The sequence below is a fragment of the Nanorana parkeri genome, unplaced genomic scaffold, assembly GCF_000935625.1.
Source record: "Nanorana parkeri isolate BGI_ZX_2015 unplaced genomic scaffold, ASM93562v1 scaffold34, whole genome shotgun sequence".
In the NCBI taxonomy this organism is placed as follows: domain Eukaryota; kingdom Metazoa; phylum Chordata; class Amphibia; order Anura; family Dicroglossidae; genus Nanorana; species Nanorana parkeri.
The window spans coordinates 3,185,186-3,202,327 of record NW_017306302.1 but is presented as its reverse complement, the minus strand read 5'-3'; the positions used below and the strand labels follow the sequence as shown (position 1 = coordinate 3,202,327).

Below are 17,142 nucleotides of genomic sequence, written 5' to 3'. Positions count from 1 at the left end.
CACACATTGCCACTTTGCTAAATTCAGAAATTCCACTCAATGCACCTTAGCAAGGTTGCAGAGTCCATTGTTCTACTGAACCAGCAACAGGCCTTTACCAAAGACACTTCCCTGTGCCTGCAACAATAGTCAATTAATTTCCAAAGTGGAAATGCAAACTGCCCTGGTCATGCTGCAGCCCAACCCTTTGTCTTCCTGTTGCCTCCCAATTGGCCCCTTAGGGCACCCATCCAACTGCATGAGCAGCAGGAAGGATAGGGGAGCAGGAATGGGATAGCCACAGCAACTCTGTTAACTGTCAGCATAGTAAAGAAAGCCTGGTTTCTGAGCCTTGGGCTGTTTTAGAAATTAACTGAGGTGGCTGAGTTACTGACTTGATTCAGGTTCAAAAGGGCACTGGAGCCCACAGATGCATTTTAACCTAAGTTTTAAAGAAAACATATCTAGAGCATCTAGGCTTATGGCAGCGCCCGGGTCATGTTAGTAGGACATCTTGTCACATGGTTTTGCTACTCAAGCTTTCTGCTTAAAACCTGGAAATAGTTGAGTTGAGTTCAGATTCTAGGCCTTTCACTAGATGCAGAAGCAACATAGGAATTTAGCAGTGAGATCAACAAAGTTAAAAAACGAGGACCATGATAAACAACAGCAAGGTAATAGGTCATATGTATACCCTGAGAGATGTTAGATGCAAAATGATCTTGTTTGACGGGAGTGTACCTTTACTCAGGAAATGTTTGTTTCAGTGACCTGGCCAATCATACAAATGACTTCAGAGACTGCTATGACACGCTGAACCCTCAAGCAGCAGCCGACATTTAAACTAGAGTGGAAATCCTCTTTAATAGCAGTTTCTTGATGTTGCATGATATTTGAAAAAAAAGTGACATATTCTAAATTGTTTCCTGTTGTGTCCCATTTTACTCAGTTTAGCACCATATGGTACACTAACAAACGTCCTTCAAATTATTAAGTCAATGGAAAAGCACATTAAAAGCATGACCTAATTTTCCTTTCTAGTAAGGCTCTGGGATGCTGCACAGTGAAATGTTACAAAATTCAGATCAGTAATAGTTTACAGGTTTTTTGTTTCTCAAGCAGACAGCACTGTGTCTGTATTATAGCAGAAGGAAGGATTATAGGTGGAATCTTAAATCATTATCTGCTGCTTGTATGGCAGGCATGAGGTTTAAGAGCCTGCTCTTAGTTCATTATGTAACATGAGAAAGAGCTTATCCCTAGCACAAATCAGCAGGTCTCCTCCAGTCAAATGCAGTACAGCAAGTCATGGAATTTGGCTAGCATCGCAGCTTCATAATAGGACAATTTAGCTTTTTTAATAACGTTGTCAAATATCTATAACACAAAGCCCAATATGATCTACCTTGGGTGTTTACTGCCACAAACTTCCCTGCAGATAGTAAAAAAAGACCTTTATAACTGAAAGGGGGGCTGTTATAGGCTATTCCTAACTAGGTGGCACCTCAAACCAGTTCTCAAGTTTACAGCAAGCTTCATTGCTTGGTGCCGGTGCAAAGCTTAGGGCTTGCTTGACTCTGGAGCAAACTTGGAGCTGAAGCTCAATTGCTCGAGCGACCACTGAGCCAGAACAGGCAAACATGGAGCTCTACCAGTCCTACCTCAAACATTTAAAAAGTCACAAACAGTTTGGCACCATTGTGTGAGGTGAAAGGCACTCACATTTGCTTAAGGAACTTGTGCCAAGACTCTGCATTTCCCCTACTAGCCAGACACTAGTGGAGACCCCCTACAACTTACTATGACAGCTAGAGCCCTGATGTGAGCTAAACATCTCTGGAGTGCATTTTCCATTTCTACCTCAGATAATTCACTAGGAGGTAGCAACATAAGTCTCACTGTGGTTCATCTTTCAGCACTGCCTGCATTAAAAGAGCAGACAAACGATGCAAGTGAGAAGGGGGATCATTTTAAAATATAGCTGTTCCAATATAATTCTATGTGAATGCACATATCCTCTTATCTGATTAGAAAGAATCTTTCAGCTAAATAGCAAAAGATTGTCTTTCCTGGTTCCTGCACATTCCTACTAGTCAGTATGACTGCCAATCATTGTGACAGGCCAATAGGAATACACAGGGGTGGGGATTGGCAGCAAATGCCATAATTCTAACAGAATTGCACATTACCTCCAGTGTAGGGTTTCCAGTTGTAGTATTTTCCACGAAACGGCATGCTATCAAAGTCTCCACACTGCTTTTCTCTGAAGTCTCGAGACCCTGTCGGACATGGCTAAAAGAATAAAAAAACAAAAGGCTAAAGTTTATATTTTGTTTTAATAGTTTGTTTTAATTTTTGCTGTTATACTTTTTTACGGTATTACCTATAAATAAAAATAAAACAAAATGAGAGAAAACATCTAAAGAGTAGTGGTGGGTCGAACACACCTTCGGTTCGAGTTTAAACTTTAGAACATGGAAAAAGTTGTAACTCGAACTTTGAACTAAATGAAAGTCTATGGGACCAGAACTCTGAAAATCACATGTCCCCATTTTGAAGGCTTATATGCAAGTCATTGGCCATAAAAATGGTATGGGGATTCAGGTGCTGCCCTGGGGGACAAGTATCAATGAAAAAAACATTTTAAAAAAGAGAAAACATCTAAAGAGTAGTGGTGGGTCGAACACACCTTCGGTTCGAGTTTAAACTTTAGAACATGGAAAAAGTTGTAACTCGAACTTTGAACTCAATGAAAGTCTATGGGACCAGAACTCTGAAAATCAAATGTCCCCATTTTGAAGGCTTATATGCAAGTCATTGGCCATAAAAATGGTATGGGGATTCAGGTGCTGCCCTGGGGGACATGTATCAATGAAAAAAACGTTTTAAAAAAATACCGCTTTTAAAGGAGCAGTGATTTTAACATTGCTTAAAGTGAAACAATAAAAATGAAAGATTCCTATAAATATTGTGCCTGGGGGGTCCCCTTAAACTGCCTGTAAAGTGGCACATCTGTACAATGTATAGAACCTGCTACAGCAAAATTGACATTTCTAAAGAAAAAAAAAAAGACAGACGGTTCCCCCTCCCAAACAATACCAGACCCTTTAGGTCTGGTAGGAATTTTAGGAGGGACCCCATTTAAATAAAAATAAAAAAATGAGTGGGGTTCCCCCCAAAAGTCATACCAGACCCTTAAGGTCTGGTAGGAATTTTAGGAGGGTCCCCACCCCCCAAAATGGGGGGGGGGAACATGGAGTCCCCCCTAAAATTCCTAACCAGACCCTTGATCCGAGCACGGGTCTGGCAGGGCAGGAAAGGGGAGGACGAGCGAGTGCCCCCCCTCTCTGTGATACCAGGCCACATGCTCTTGGCACTGGGAGGGTGCTTTTCCAGGGTCCCCCTTGGAAAAGCACCTTGTCCCCATGTCGATGGGGACAAGGGCCTCTTCCCCACAAGCCCTGGTGCGTTGGTTGTGGGGGTGCAGGTAGGGGGGCTTATTCGCATTGGGGTACCCCTTTAATAAAGGGGCACCCAGATGTGGCCTCCCCTTGTGAATGAGTAAGGGGTACTTGTGCCCCTATCCTTTCACTAAAGAGTTAAAATAAATTGTGAATAAAAAGACCAGACTTTATTTGAACAAAAAACTAAACAAAGGATTTTTGACAATTCCTTTAATTTAAAAAAAACCCCCAAAAATGGATCCACCAACGTAATCCTAAGGTCAATCATGACGTCCAGCGCTGTCCACGATGATGACGACTCGACGAAATAAAAACAAAAAATAAATAGAAATAGATAGAAATAATTTTTAAAAATACCGACGCCCACCGATCTACTGCCGCAGAATGGCATTCTGACAGATGTCGGCAAAATATAAACAATTGGATGTCACTGCTAGCTCCGCCCAACTGTTTACATTTGTCTGCCACCTGACAGGGCAGTGCACTGTGCCGTGATTGGGCAAAGTCTTGCACCTGATCTGTGGTTTGGTGCATTGCTTTACCCAATCAGGGCTCTTTCAAGACACTGTGAGGGGCACAGTGCCTTGGGGGGAGCTCGGCGCCAAACACACGAACAACCGATGTTCAAGTCTAACTCTTGTTGGACTAGAACATCGAGACCATCCCTATTTAAGAGTCAGTTTCCTGTGCTGCGGTAACATGCTGCAAATCGTGTGTTACAATGCATTACTGCAACGCAACAGTCTGAATAGACCCTTAAAAGTAAAGCTTATGAACCCATTGCAAACCAGCTGCAATCATTTGAAATGACAAACCAATATTCACTATAATAATAATAATGGTGCCCAGTCATTTCCCAAGAAGCAAAGAAGGCATCAACGAGTCCTTGTATTCTCATGAATCCTGACTTAGCAAACAAAGCAACGCTTATCAATTACTAGTAAACTGAAGGTCTCTTTTTCTCTAACAACATGACTGTCTCTGCAGTGGAAAGGTCAACTTTCATAACATTTTATTAGCTGTTTAAATGAAAGAAAAGTTCACCTTTAGATGGGCCTGTTTTGCTGGAGCAAAAACTGTTAAAACTTACAACAGCAAAACACTGTACAACTGGCATGCAGACTAAATTGTATCTTTTGTAATATTGGGCAAGCATAATATAATGGAGGTTATATAAACAGTTTTAAGTGTTACACCAGTTCCTCAACGGTTTTAATCTCCAATGCATGTCAAGGCTCCCTTAGCAATTAATCCATCAGATATCTCCTTATAAACACACATAAAAAAACAGAGCAAGAATCTCAAAGCTAAACAGAGTTTTGGAAAAGCAGTTATAGTTCGGCAGGCGCAGCTGTTGCTGAGCCTGTGCTGAGATGTGCCATCAGCCTCCTGCTAAGGGAATTATCAAATTGCTGCGCTATGTAATGAAGCCCATCAACTACCAGTATAAATAATTTTATGAGGAATGCAGGAGAAAAGAAAGAGTTTCATGTTCAACATATGCCCTAGCCCACTAAAACTCTGTCCAGACCTGAAATGTGAAGCAGCTGTCATTGATGAGGAGTGAAGTCTATGGTTTCCTTATAGGAAACTGCTGTAGTTTTTGATGCTCTTCATAGATCAATACAGCTGTCTTCATAATGGCAACGGGAAGGAGTAGAGCCAGGCGCATCGATGTGGATATCTCTACACTTGAGTTGCCAAGAAATGTAAGATGCAAGATGGTTTTTAAAGTGGACCTTAAAATTTGCCCTAACCTCTATGTATTAAACCTTCACCCCACAATGTGAAGTCGCTAGCTAAATATATTCACGAAAATAAAAACTTTGGACCCTGGCTTCTGGCCTGTTTGCCTAGCTGCCATGACATCCCAGTGCTTTCCTGCAGCCTCTTGCTAAACCTTAGCATCTTAAATCTCAAAAGAATATAGCCCAGGAAGCAGAAGCTGGGCTCTGAAGTAAGTTACTGCTAATATTTTTTTATTTTTCTTTATTGTTTATCTAGTGGTTTTACATGCATGGGGAAATAATAAATAAGGGTTATGCCGGGTTCACATTTGTGTGGCATTACACCCTGCCATAGTGTGTGTTACATTAAGGCAGCTCATTCATTTCAAGTGCCAATTACAGTAAAAACTGCACCTGACTGTGTCAAGAATGCAACACACTACGAAGCAATGCAGAGCAGGTGTGTTGGGGTGCCATTAAAAATGAATGGCGCTTCCGGTTCCGGCGCCCATGTGAGGAGCAGCAGGGAGACGGCGCTCCCCCTTGATACGGCTTACCGTTATAAAAAACCGGCCCCGACGGCTCCCGCCGATCCACCCCACTGCTCACGGAGGTTGCGTGCAGGGTATGGACCGGTTCCTGGCTCCGAAAGTGCCGCGATCCCGCTCTTGATCCCGATCATAGGACACGGCTTGATCCATGGGATTAAGGTGGGCAAAGCGGAGCTTCGACTGGCAATGTTTGCTGACGATGTCCTGTTATTCACCTCCCGCCCAACCGAAGACGTCTTATCCGTTAGAACTCTGTTAGACCACTTTAAAACGTTCTCGGGTCTCCGGATAAATTTCCTAAAAAGCAAAATCCTCCCCCTGTCAGGGACGATAGGGGTAGATGGACAGGTAGTCATGAGGGTGGCACAGCAGCACATAACTTATCTGGGTATAAAGGTGGGAAGGACTCTTTCTTCTCTTTACCATCTCAACTACCCCCCCGCTTATACAAAGAATTTGCAAGGAACTGGACATGTGGAGGGACCTTCCCTTATCGCTCTTCGGGAGAATTCACCTCATTAAAATGATGAGTTTTGCAAGGTTGCTATACCCACTGCAAACTCTCCCCTTACTGTTAAAGACTACCGATATCTCTTGCCTAAACAAAGCCATGTCGACGTTCATTTGGCAAGTTTAAGAAACTCTGGCTCCCGAAGGGCGAGGGGGTTTCTGTAACCTGCAGATAGTATGTGTGTTTCATTTTATTTTTGCAGTTTTATATGGAAAAAAATCAAGTAAAAATTGTTTGAAAAAAAAAAAAATGAATGGCAGCCCAGCACACTGATGCAGCATACATTACCACATGTTGTGGCAACACAATAGTGTGAACTGGCTATTAGAGCAATTTAAGTGAAAGATCCACTTTAATCCCGCTGACATCCCTCCAAAGCTGAAATATAAAAGGAGAAGGATTGGGAGAGTAAAATGTACTCTTCCCAATACTTAGAGCGGGTGTGTGACTTTGCAGGTGTCAAACGCCGCCTCTAGAGGTCGAGAGTGATCACAAACCACTGATCGTTCAGCTTGCGGTCTTCTCCCTGCAGAGAAAATGTACTCTCTCTGTTCCTCAAGTGCTCATTGGAGGGACAGACAGGGGGTGGCCACAGCTGGCTCTAGAGAGGAAGAGCCAGCTGTTAATCAGGTAGCCAGGAAGATACTGGCAATATTGTTGGGATCCTTCCAGGCTGCAGCATGGCTCTGTACTGTCAACATATACAAGCATTAGCATGCTAAATACTCACTTTGGGTCACATTAGTAAATTAACTCTTGTGGCCCAAATATATTTTTGGCTATACTTCTCTTTTAAAGTGCAAATAAAGTCCTGAAAGAAAAGACGCACACAATATTGTATATGATGATGTGTGTTGTATTGTTGTATTGGCAAAGCAGGTAATTAATTTAGAGTGGGCTGCTAACCCACAGCAACAGACTAAAAATGTACTTGCAGCAACACATGTTCTTGTGTGTTAGGATGCCATTACAATTTTTACCACACATTACCGAGAGACACATAGGTGTGAAGCCAGCCTTACTGTAAAGGAAGTTACATATCAACAAGAAAAGACCTTCTCAATATTTGGTACTTTGATGATTTTCAAACAAATGCATCCTCTGGCAATTCAGGACTGCACAGGAAAGATGCATGACTTGCAAATATTATATTCACCAAACCCAGCAGTCAGCGGGAAGTACTACAGTGCACCGTGGAAACCAGATATCCAACAACCCCGGAAGTATGTTGACTGCAGAAGAGTCCTTAATAGATGCAGCTCTGCTACAACACAAGGGTCCATCTTCTGTTATAGAACTATGCTTTTTTATTATAATGCAAATTCTATGCAGCCAACTGGATCGCAGGGGACAAAATCTACACCAAACGCTAAAAACACAGGTTGATTTGCAATACACAGATGCCTAACTCTGTCACCAACGTGACTTGGTAAATTCTCATCAATGTGTATAAATACAAGGTTGCTTTTTTTAATCCCCAACCATCACTGAGATATGTAATATTCACACAATGCCACATGACATTTGTTTATTGAAGCAAATACTATTTACTAAAGTGCTGAGTGCATCGTCACATCTGCCTGCTAGTGGCTACCCTGTAATGATAGCTTATTGTATCACTATTGCAACAAATAACAAATACAATACCCTAACAAATGCCTTGGTAATTACAGCTTATTTTTACTTAGCTTCCTACCGCAGCTTGTCAAGGCTGTAGGATTTGGAAGGTGAAACGATTGCACATTTTAAAAATATGTATAACGTAATAAAATGCCAAGTGCAGTCTGTATATTTGTGAATTACACCACACGACCAGTAACATTGTGTTCCCTGTGCAGTGTGATGCTGGATTTGGTATGTGTGACTTTGCTTCAGAGCAAAGGAAACAACAAGATGTAATGACTCCTTTTTGGACAAAACTGCTAAAACGCAAACCAGCCTAGACATTAACACATAATGGTTATAAGATTTATTGTTTATACCACTAATGCTTGCTTTTAACATTTCATTGAAAGTGTAGACATTGCCTAGGCAAAGCTAAGGCTGTCACTTTCAAAACTTCGCCAAAGGTTTGCCACCAATGATATCACTATAAGGGCTGCTCTACACAGACATATGAGATCAGTTAAGGTCAGGCTGAGAACAGTGTGTGCTTTGCTTTTACTGTTACATGTATGTCAATGTGAATGCACAGTAAATGCAGGGCAAACACTTGTAAACTGAACCTCAAATGCATCACAAATGTTCATGTACTCTAGACTCATGTTCAGTGGTTCTCAACCTGTGCAGCCTCAGGACCTACATTTGTCCTTGGTCATTAAGTCATGACCCAAGTTGCACTGCATTGGAACACACAGATTTGCGGGCGATTGAACTATGAGTGGGAGGTGTGTTTGGGGTGCCATTCAAATGAATGGCACGGCAACACACATCCCACACCAGAATTTGCGGTAGGTGCAATTTTGCATGGTACAGTTTGTTAATCGCATGGGACTGTGCAATTAATGCACTGTACTAGTGTGAACGGGCCTTCAAAAACACTCACAGACACAATCTCACACACTCAGACATTCTCACCCACACATACACACTCCCCAAAATATTTAATGTTTTTTCTTTTTTTAAGGTCCACCCAGTCTCCCTATCTGAAGAGAACTGGAGTGGATCCTCAGCCTGGCGTCCAGTGTGGGCTGCTGTGCTGTGATGGAGCTCCATCCATATGTGCATTGTTTGTGCAGCTCCCTTGCGTGCCCTGTAGAGGTGTCGGGAGCCAAAATGTGACATCACTCTGGTCCAGGCACCTCTACAGGACATGCGAGGGAGCTGTAAGCAATCCACGTATGGATGGAGAACTGACAGTGCTGCATTAGGGGTAGACTGAGGAGCCTCTCACCTAGAAAAGTGGAAAGCATGCGGTGACCCACTGAACCCAGGGTCGCAATCTACTTTTGGGTCATGACACACCAGTTGAGAACCAAGGCTCTAGACTATAAGCCAACCTTGTACTAAGCCCATTCAAAATAACAGATTTGCTTGATAGCTGATACTGACACTTTCCTTGCTCACACTCCTTGTTTGTCCACCATGACTCTTGAACATGCTCCAGATTGGTAAGGGTCAGCACTACTTTCAGGGTAAAACCATCCCCTAGGTTTTAGACCTGCTGCTTGGCTGCTCTGGCACAGAGCACTGCATTGTAGGAGTAGTGGGGCACACACTTTTACATACCAGGGAGTCCTAGGTGCTACACTGGCAAACAGACCAGGCCAAATTAAGTATCTGCAGCCAGGGGGGTGCTGGAAATGGAGTGAGCCTGTTTCACTGCCCTAAAAGGGTTTTTAATTGCAATTTGGTAACCAGAAATTAAACTAGACTGGTGATATGTTAGAGTATACACTGAGTAGCCAGATTATTATGATCTCGTTGGGCCACGAGATGACTCCACGAGATGACTTTGTTGGGCCGCCTCGTGACTCCACGAGATGTTGAAAGGTGATGCGAGGAATCTGACACTGCACTGTTGCCCTTCTGTTGTCTTGTACCAGTCTTGCCACTCTCCGTTCTGCCCTAACATTGACTAGTCGCTGACGGCCACAATTCGCACATTCAGACCCAGATTTGCGGCTGACAGTCCAGTCTTTAAACACTTTAACAACAGCTGCTCTTGAACATTTAATTAATTCTGCTGTTTTGCTAATACTCGCTCCATGGCTTGAGCGCCAACAATCATCCCACGTTCAAAGGCTGTTAAATTGCGTTGTTTACCCGTATCTTCAGAAAAAAATCACTTCTACTGTCGTGGTAAACAACCTGCTTCCATATTTATAATGGTCTGGCCCTCTAGAAACTTCAGCGCGAAATTATAGCTAATTATAGCTAATTTTCTTACAAATGTCAGGTGGTCATAATAATCTGGCCACTGAGTGTATATGACTGGTTTAAGCATCTGAAATATCACAAATGTGGACTGGCAGGCTTTACATTACACTACAACTTATTAAGTTGTAGTTTTTGTGAACTATAGCCAACCCACTGACACAAAGGTTGGGGCACTATTCCTCTCAAAGACACCAACAATGGGGCACCATTAAAATCAATAATGTGACACTAGTCCTTTCACTGACACCAACAACGAGGCACTATTACTTCTACTGACACCAACGATGGTGCATTATTCCTTCCACTGCCACCAATGATGGAGTACTATTCTTACAATGATACCAACGATTGGGCACAATTCCTACCACTGCCACCAAAGATGGGATTTTTCCTCCTCTCATTTTTTACTCCCACTGCTCAGCAAGCCTGGGGCATTTTTTTTACTCACACTGACCACCGAGTCTGGTCCAATACTTACTCCCACTGACACCAGGGAATTTTCAACTGCCACTGGCCACAGTGTAGCCCCCCTAAGGTCTGAAGGACATTGAATTGGCTCTTTGTTTATAAAGTATAAGGACCCCTGTTATAGAGTCTTCATAAGGTGCAATATTTTTTAGTTCCTATCGACAGCAATACTTTTCCCCTTATGGTTCTGCTTAAAACTGAAGAGAAACAGTCTGCGTCCTGTTATTGTGCTCTAGCTGCCATCCAATTTCAATGTTGCATTTAACTGTTCCCTGGGGTTCAGTTTTAAAGATGTGATAACAATTAGGGCAATAAAGCATTACTTTAATTTATCCCAGCCTAATAAAGTCTTGGTGCACTCACTGGTCTTGAACCACTACTTCAGAGGAGGAGTGGATGTGTACAGCACAGACTTGCCATTAGATTGAATGGAGATTGTAAGGAAGAGCCAGACCCAACAGTGAGGGCTTTCAAGCAGAGGCTATATAGTGCGATGCAGGCCACACAGGTCTTAGTGTAGAGGAAACAGGTGATCAGGTGGCTTGTCAGAAAAGATAGGGAAGGGCATAGGGCACATAAAGGGTAATGCAGTAAAGGTGCCCTTACCATTTAAGCTCTATAATGTCCTATGGTATGAGATAGTAACTGTAAAAAAATAAAAGAATAAAGAATTTGACCAAATTTTATCCTTACAAATAATAGCATCCAAAGTTATAATGACAAAAGAAAATAAAGTATGGGGAGATTCTAAATCAGGGGATTAATCCCACTGCCATTTATTTGGTCCGGAAGGAATTTGCATTTCTTTGAACCTACACTGATGGGGTGTGAAAGGTTGAACTTGATGGACAGGTCTCTTTTATCAACCTAGTTAGTCATGTAACTATGAGTAAGATATTTGATCAGCAAGAACGTATTGGAGCCTTTTGAATACCCCCACGGGCCACCAGAGTTCACACAGAGTAGCATGGGACATAATTTCTCTTCTACCAAACAGCTGCAAGTACCATTTTTCATATCCTGTCTTTCAAAGTCTTCTTTATGGGTCCTCTAAATTAATTATTATTGCCTAATAAGAATGCACAGCCCTACAGCATACCATAACAGGTGACCTGGAGGAGTAAAGTCATATTGTTGTGTAAGGAACAGTCAGAGGAGACAAAAGAGCACAATCAGCAGACTGAGGTCATTGAAAATGATTAAAGGCATAATGGATGCTGACACTGTGCATAAATGGTTTTGAGAAAACAGCAGATTTAAATAACCCATCTATCATGTACAGAATGTCAACATTTTCAGATAGTTAATTCTGGAGTTAAGGGTTGGCCATACATTGCTCAAAGTTCAGCCAAGTCAGTAGGAGCAGTGTGATGCCCTGCCAGACCACCAAGCTCAACAAAAGTTGATTGAATATGGAGCCAGTTAAAGATTTGTCAGCTGCAGTCACTGTTTGGGTATTCTGACAACTGTCAGCTGTCAGAATACAATAGTCCAACATGGGAGATTCATCTATCCACGCTCTTTAGCATCAATGGAGGAATCTGTTAGATGTGTGTATGGGAAGCTTAAATGCCTCACTAACGGCTTGGACAGTCCAAGGCCTACGTGCCTAGCGTAACATGATGCACTGTGTAAAAGGAGAAACAAATCAGCACTGATTGGTGCATTTTCTGTGCACCAAATTACTAATATTATAAGACAAGTTCTATTTACAGCCGCACCAAGTCACATAAACGTGCTATGTGACAGTTTGCCTAAATGTACGATTGTGTGCTCCAAAATAATAAATCACTTGTTATAATGTTTTAATGTAAAGTTCTAATAGACACCATTACCAGGGTGGTGTAAATACTGTAGTTGGGTTGGGCGACAGTGACGATCAGCACTGCAGTGAGTATAGGGGGGGTAAGGACAGCCAGCGAGGTGCGAACATGCAGGAAGGAGAAAATATAGGATGATGCCAGTGGAAGACTAACTCAGAACTGCACCAAAATGTTGTCACTTGCTAGAGTAAGTGCACTTGAATCTGGCGCACCACCATCAACATGCGCCAAATTAACAAACTGGTGTGCGCCACTTTTATTAATTTGTCAAATGAAGCACTAATTAAGCAGACTTATAGAAACTTTTGCCATTTTTGGTGCATGCCAGTCTGCGCCACCATGCACAGTGTGGGGCTGAAATCTGCCTACCCCAAGTTACCAGTAAACACATATACTGAATGGACGCCAGATCAAACGGGTAAAAAGTCAATTTTTTCACAAAGGAAGGACAGCCAATGCGTTTCAAGTATATGTATATGTAATATGCAATATTATAATGTCTATATAAATATTTATATATGTATAATAAAAATGAAAAAAATATAAAAACACCTTACATCAGCCAAGCCTCAAATACGCTTCCAGTCCATCCTGCAATCTAAAGCACCATTGAGTCCTGCAGAGTACACTACTGTGGTTCAAACAGAAGCTAAATACAGCTTATACCACAAATACGTATGTCCATTGTGTGGGTACAGGCATTCTAAGAATGACATAAAGGGGTTCACTTATAAAAGTTCAGCCTGGTGTACAGCCGGATGAATGCCATTCGTATGGCTCTAGTGCCCCTAGATGATGCTGACAAGTACAGTATAGGAATTTCCTAATCTCGTCAGCACCATCTAGGGGCACTAGTGCGGTGCAAACAGCATCCACCCAGCTATATGCCGAGTGGAACTTTTATAAATGAACCCCAATGTGTATTTCCACTTTTGCAGTGAAATTGGTGAAAACCACACTATAGGTTTGTAATGTTTACACGGCATACCTTAACATGTGTTTTTAAATATATTTTCCTATCATTTTCTTTTTATATTTTCTACCTTTTAGATGTTTCTTTGAAGCAGGCCTTTGGGCAGATTGCAAGCTACTTTGAACAATTTCAAAGGGAAAGTGTAGGGGGACACAAAGGGTATGGACTGAGTTTCCCTCATTAACATATAATGTACAACCCAAGCCTTGAGATCGTTAACCCTTTGTGATGACAGTGTTCAAATCTAGTTTACAACTGGTAATGAGACCTGCCACCACAGTACAGACAGGGTTAAATATGGTAAGCATGAACTCCCCATCCCCCTCTCTCACATTACACACAAGAGGGAAACTTTAAAGCACAGGTAAAAGCTAAGCAGCAATTTTTAAATATTTTTTTATGTTATGTGGACGTACACTTTAAATAGATGGACAATATAATATGTACTTACATCAGTGTTACAGGAGCGGTAGCGTTTCCTCTCTCCCAGGCAGTACTTTCCTCCTCCTGATGGTCTGTAAAAAGAAACTGTGATTTACATTTGTATGTCTTGTAATTTAGCACAATCATCAAGCAGCTGCAGATATTCACATATCACAACATGGAAGTATATTCAGGCTTTCTGGTGATGTCCAAGTAACTGACGTAACAGTAGTTAAAACATGCCGTGATCTCTGCCTGTTAACTATTTGCAGTCCCTCTGAGCCTAGGAGTGTCTGGAAATGTAATAAAATCTCGCTGGGGATACCGCCATAGACACAATACATCTCCTTGTGTTTCAGTGATCTCACTGTCTTTGGTATTATAATTTAATAATATCAAACTTGGCTTGTAGTGCCCAGCGTGATATTGGACAAGCACGTTGGAGCAGTGGGAATAACAAGTATAACATGAAAATGAACGAACATTTCTATGACTAAATGGCCTTGTATATATTATAGGATGCATCTGGATGAGGAGCAGTGTATTCCCCTAATAGCCAGTTACTTTCTCCACTGTTGTTAAGGCTGCTTACAACAGGTAAAGCTCACCAACACAGGTTACAACCTGTACAATCCCCTTTAAGGTGACCATACACGATACAATACAATTGTGTGGTGCGGTGTGTGTCTCCACATTTACACAGGCACAGCAGGGCCTGTGTAAATTCCAAGCTAGTAGGTGGACAGCTGCAGGGTAGATTTGGGGTATCTGAGCTGAGAGAGTTGGAGCTGTTCTGAAAAATGATGATTGTAATTATTTGGGCAAAAACTTAATGAAATACTTTGCTGGTCAATGTATATTTGTTTGATCTGGATTCATTATTGAACAAAAAGTTTGACAGTTTATTACTACTTTAAGGTGACAGTCTGATTGTATAGTTACCTTTAATGTGACCATCTTTAAAGCTTAAATTAAGGCAAAAAAATACACCAATGTATGCAGGAATGCATTTAACAAAGTGTCTTTTAAAAGAACAATCAGGGGTCTATTTATAACCAATTTGCAAAGCCATTCACCCTACAAATCTTTCTGAACGTTCGATCTGTGAGAATAGATGCAAAAATCAGTGTTCTTGATATACTGTATTTTCTTTTTGGGCCAATTGTATGTAATGTAATACTGCATTAAGGCCACTAGATGGAGATGAGGAGCATAGGAAATAAACACTTATTTCCTATGCTCCTGCACTCCATCCAGTGCCCAAAATGCAGTATTACTTTACATACATTGGACCTGAAAAGAAAATATATCTCAGAATGTTTGTTCACTTTGTGCATTGGTTATGAATAGAATGATGTTTTGCTCTGCAAATTGGTTATAAATAGAAGCATTAGTGTAAGTACCTGAATTTGACTTAAGATCAGCCTCTTGCATTGTGCACCCTGCAGAATGTGCAGCAGATCTTAGACCTGTAGTCCATCCTCATATACAGTATTTCAAGCACACCTGCCATGAATTTTAGTAAAATTAAGCTGCTTGTGTAAAAGCAGTCACCACTAGGTATCTACAAATATTTTTAGAAGTCTAGAATTTCTCTATAGAGGGCCCCAAGTATGTACATTTAAAGTTTATATCAGTCAGTATTTCGGAGGCCCGCTGCATCCCCCAATGAGAGAAGCCCACATGGCACTGTGTCTGTGATTACCGAGACGGTCTTGAAAAAGCAGGAAGACCCTGTGTCATAGATAATCATAATCCAACATGACAGATTTGGATTGACTTACTAAAGGCAAATGGGATGTTCATTTGCAACTGGAATTTGCAATTTGCAGGGGAAATTTCCCTTACCTTATTGAATGTGTTGAAATTTCACTTTGCAAAGAATGACCAATCATGTGAAAGGAAAATGAAAAAACAGTATTTTTGCTTGCGCATGAATGGTTGATGGAAGTCAACCTTATTATCCTAAGTAAGGGGAAACTTTGCCTGCAGGAATAACAGCCTAGTTACCATTAGTAAATCAACCTCATTAGCTTTTTTGTCAGTGCACATTCAAACAAAATGCAGACACATTTAGTATTAATTCTTAATTATGTCTAAATGATGATCTTCAACTGGAGTTCTCCATTAATATCTCAACGGTCTGTTTAGTTATTCTCAGACAAGCCAGGCACAAATTATGACATTTGCATAAAATATAACACTATAAATCTTAACATGATCCAAATGGTTCTTTAGGTTGGCTCAGGCTTACTTTAGCTACTTACGCTGGACTGTCACAGTGTCTTATAGATGAGGAGACTCCTCCGCCACAGGTCCTGGTGCACTCTCCCCAAACTGACCACGGTCCCCAATCTCCATCCATGCTTTTTGGCCAGGTCCCAAAATTTACACATTCTCCCTGATAACACCACTGAAAAGCAATCCAGAGACACATAAAGTTCAGCTTTACTGGAATCTATAATGAATAAATTACAATATAGGCAGTTAGTAGGAGTGAGAACATGTTTCACACCCCAGTGACATATATTCTCCAAAGATTAGATAATTATTTAACGCTCCCAAGTATGCAAGAAATGAGAGAGTGGGGCTTTTAAGATACTCAATTCTCACTACAGAACTGATAAAATATTAAAACATATTTTATTGTGAATTCAATATAAAAATCAAACTTGTGAATAGAAACACTTAATTGGTGCATAATGCCGATTAAAAGTCCATATGCCAAGCGCTACAGATTGTTTTGCAGTGATCTAGTTGTTGCTTGTAGATGCATTAGAAGATGATAGTTTCTCTAGGTACCTCAACATGTTTTGCCGTTATCCAGCTTCCTCAGTAGGACCTCAGAACTCTGCAACTTTTATGGACCACGCAATGAGATGAGCCAAAACATCGAAGGTCAGCTCCCCTGAGTGGGGGCCGTGAAGGGGTCAAAAAGAGGGTGCATGTGACATCGGAGAGGTTGGCTTTGGAGGAAGTGGAGTCTTTTTGATGTGTGGGTGGTCTGGATTTGCCTCTTTTTGCACCCCTTCACGGCCCCCCTCAGGGGAGCTGGCCTTTGATGTTTCAGCTCATCTTGTTGCGTGGTCCATAAAAGCTGCAGTGTTCTAGGCTTGAGGTCCTCCTGAGGAAGCCAGATAATGGTGAAACATGTTGAGGAACCTAGAGAAACTATCACCTTCTAATGCATTTACAAACAACAACTAGATCACTGCAAAAGAATCTGTAGCGCTTGGCATATGGACTTTTAATCAGCTATGTGTAGCAATGAAGTGTTTCTATTGACAAGTTTAATTTTTATATTGAATTCACAATAAAATAAGTTTTAATATTTTATCAATTCT

At 41.4% G+C, this 17,142-nt stretch overlaps 1 protein-coding gene across 1 annotated transcript in view; it reads right to left on the bottom strand.

Annotated features, from left to right (window-relative positions):
- The window catches only part of ADAMTS6 (ADAM metallopeptidase with thrombospondin type 1 motif 6), a 231,591-nt gene that overhangs the window by 55,316 nt on the left and 159,133 nt on the right, over positions 1–17,142 (bottom strand). The window contains exons 12-14 of the mRNA XM_018569151.1: positions 16,066–16,211; positions 13,827–13,890; positions 2,169–2,271 (exon numbers count right to left, since the gene is read on the bottom strand). Of these exons, the coding sequence (XP_018424653.1) occupies positions 2,169–2,271; positions 13,827–13,890; positions 16,066–16,211 (313 nt within the window). The remainder of the gene's footprint in view (positions 1–2,168; positions 2,272–13,826; positions 13,891–16,065; positions 16,212–17,142) is intronic.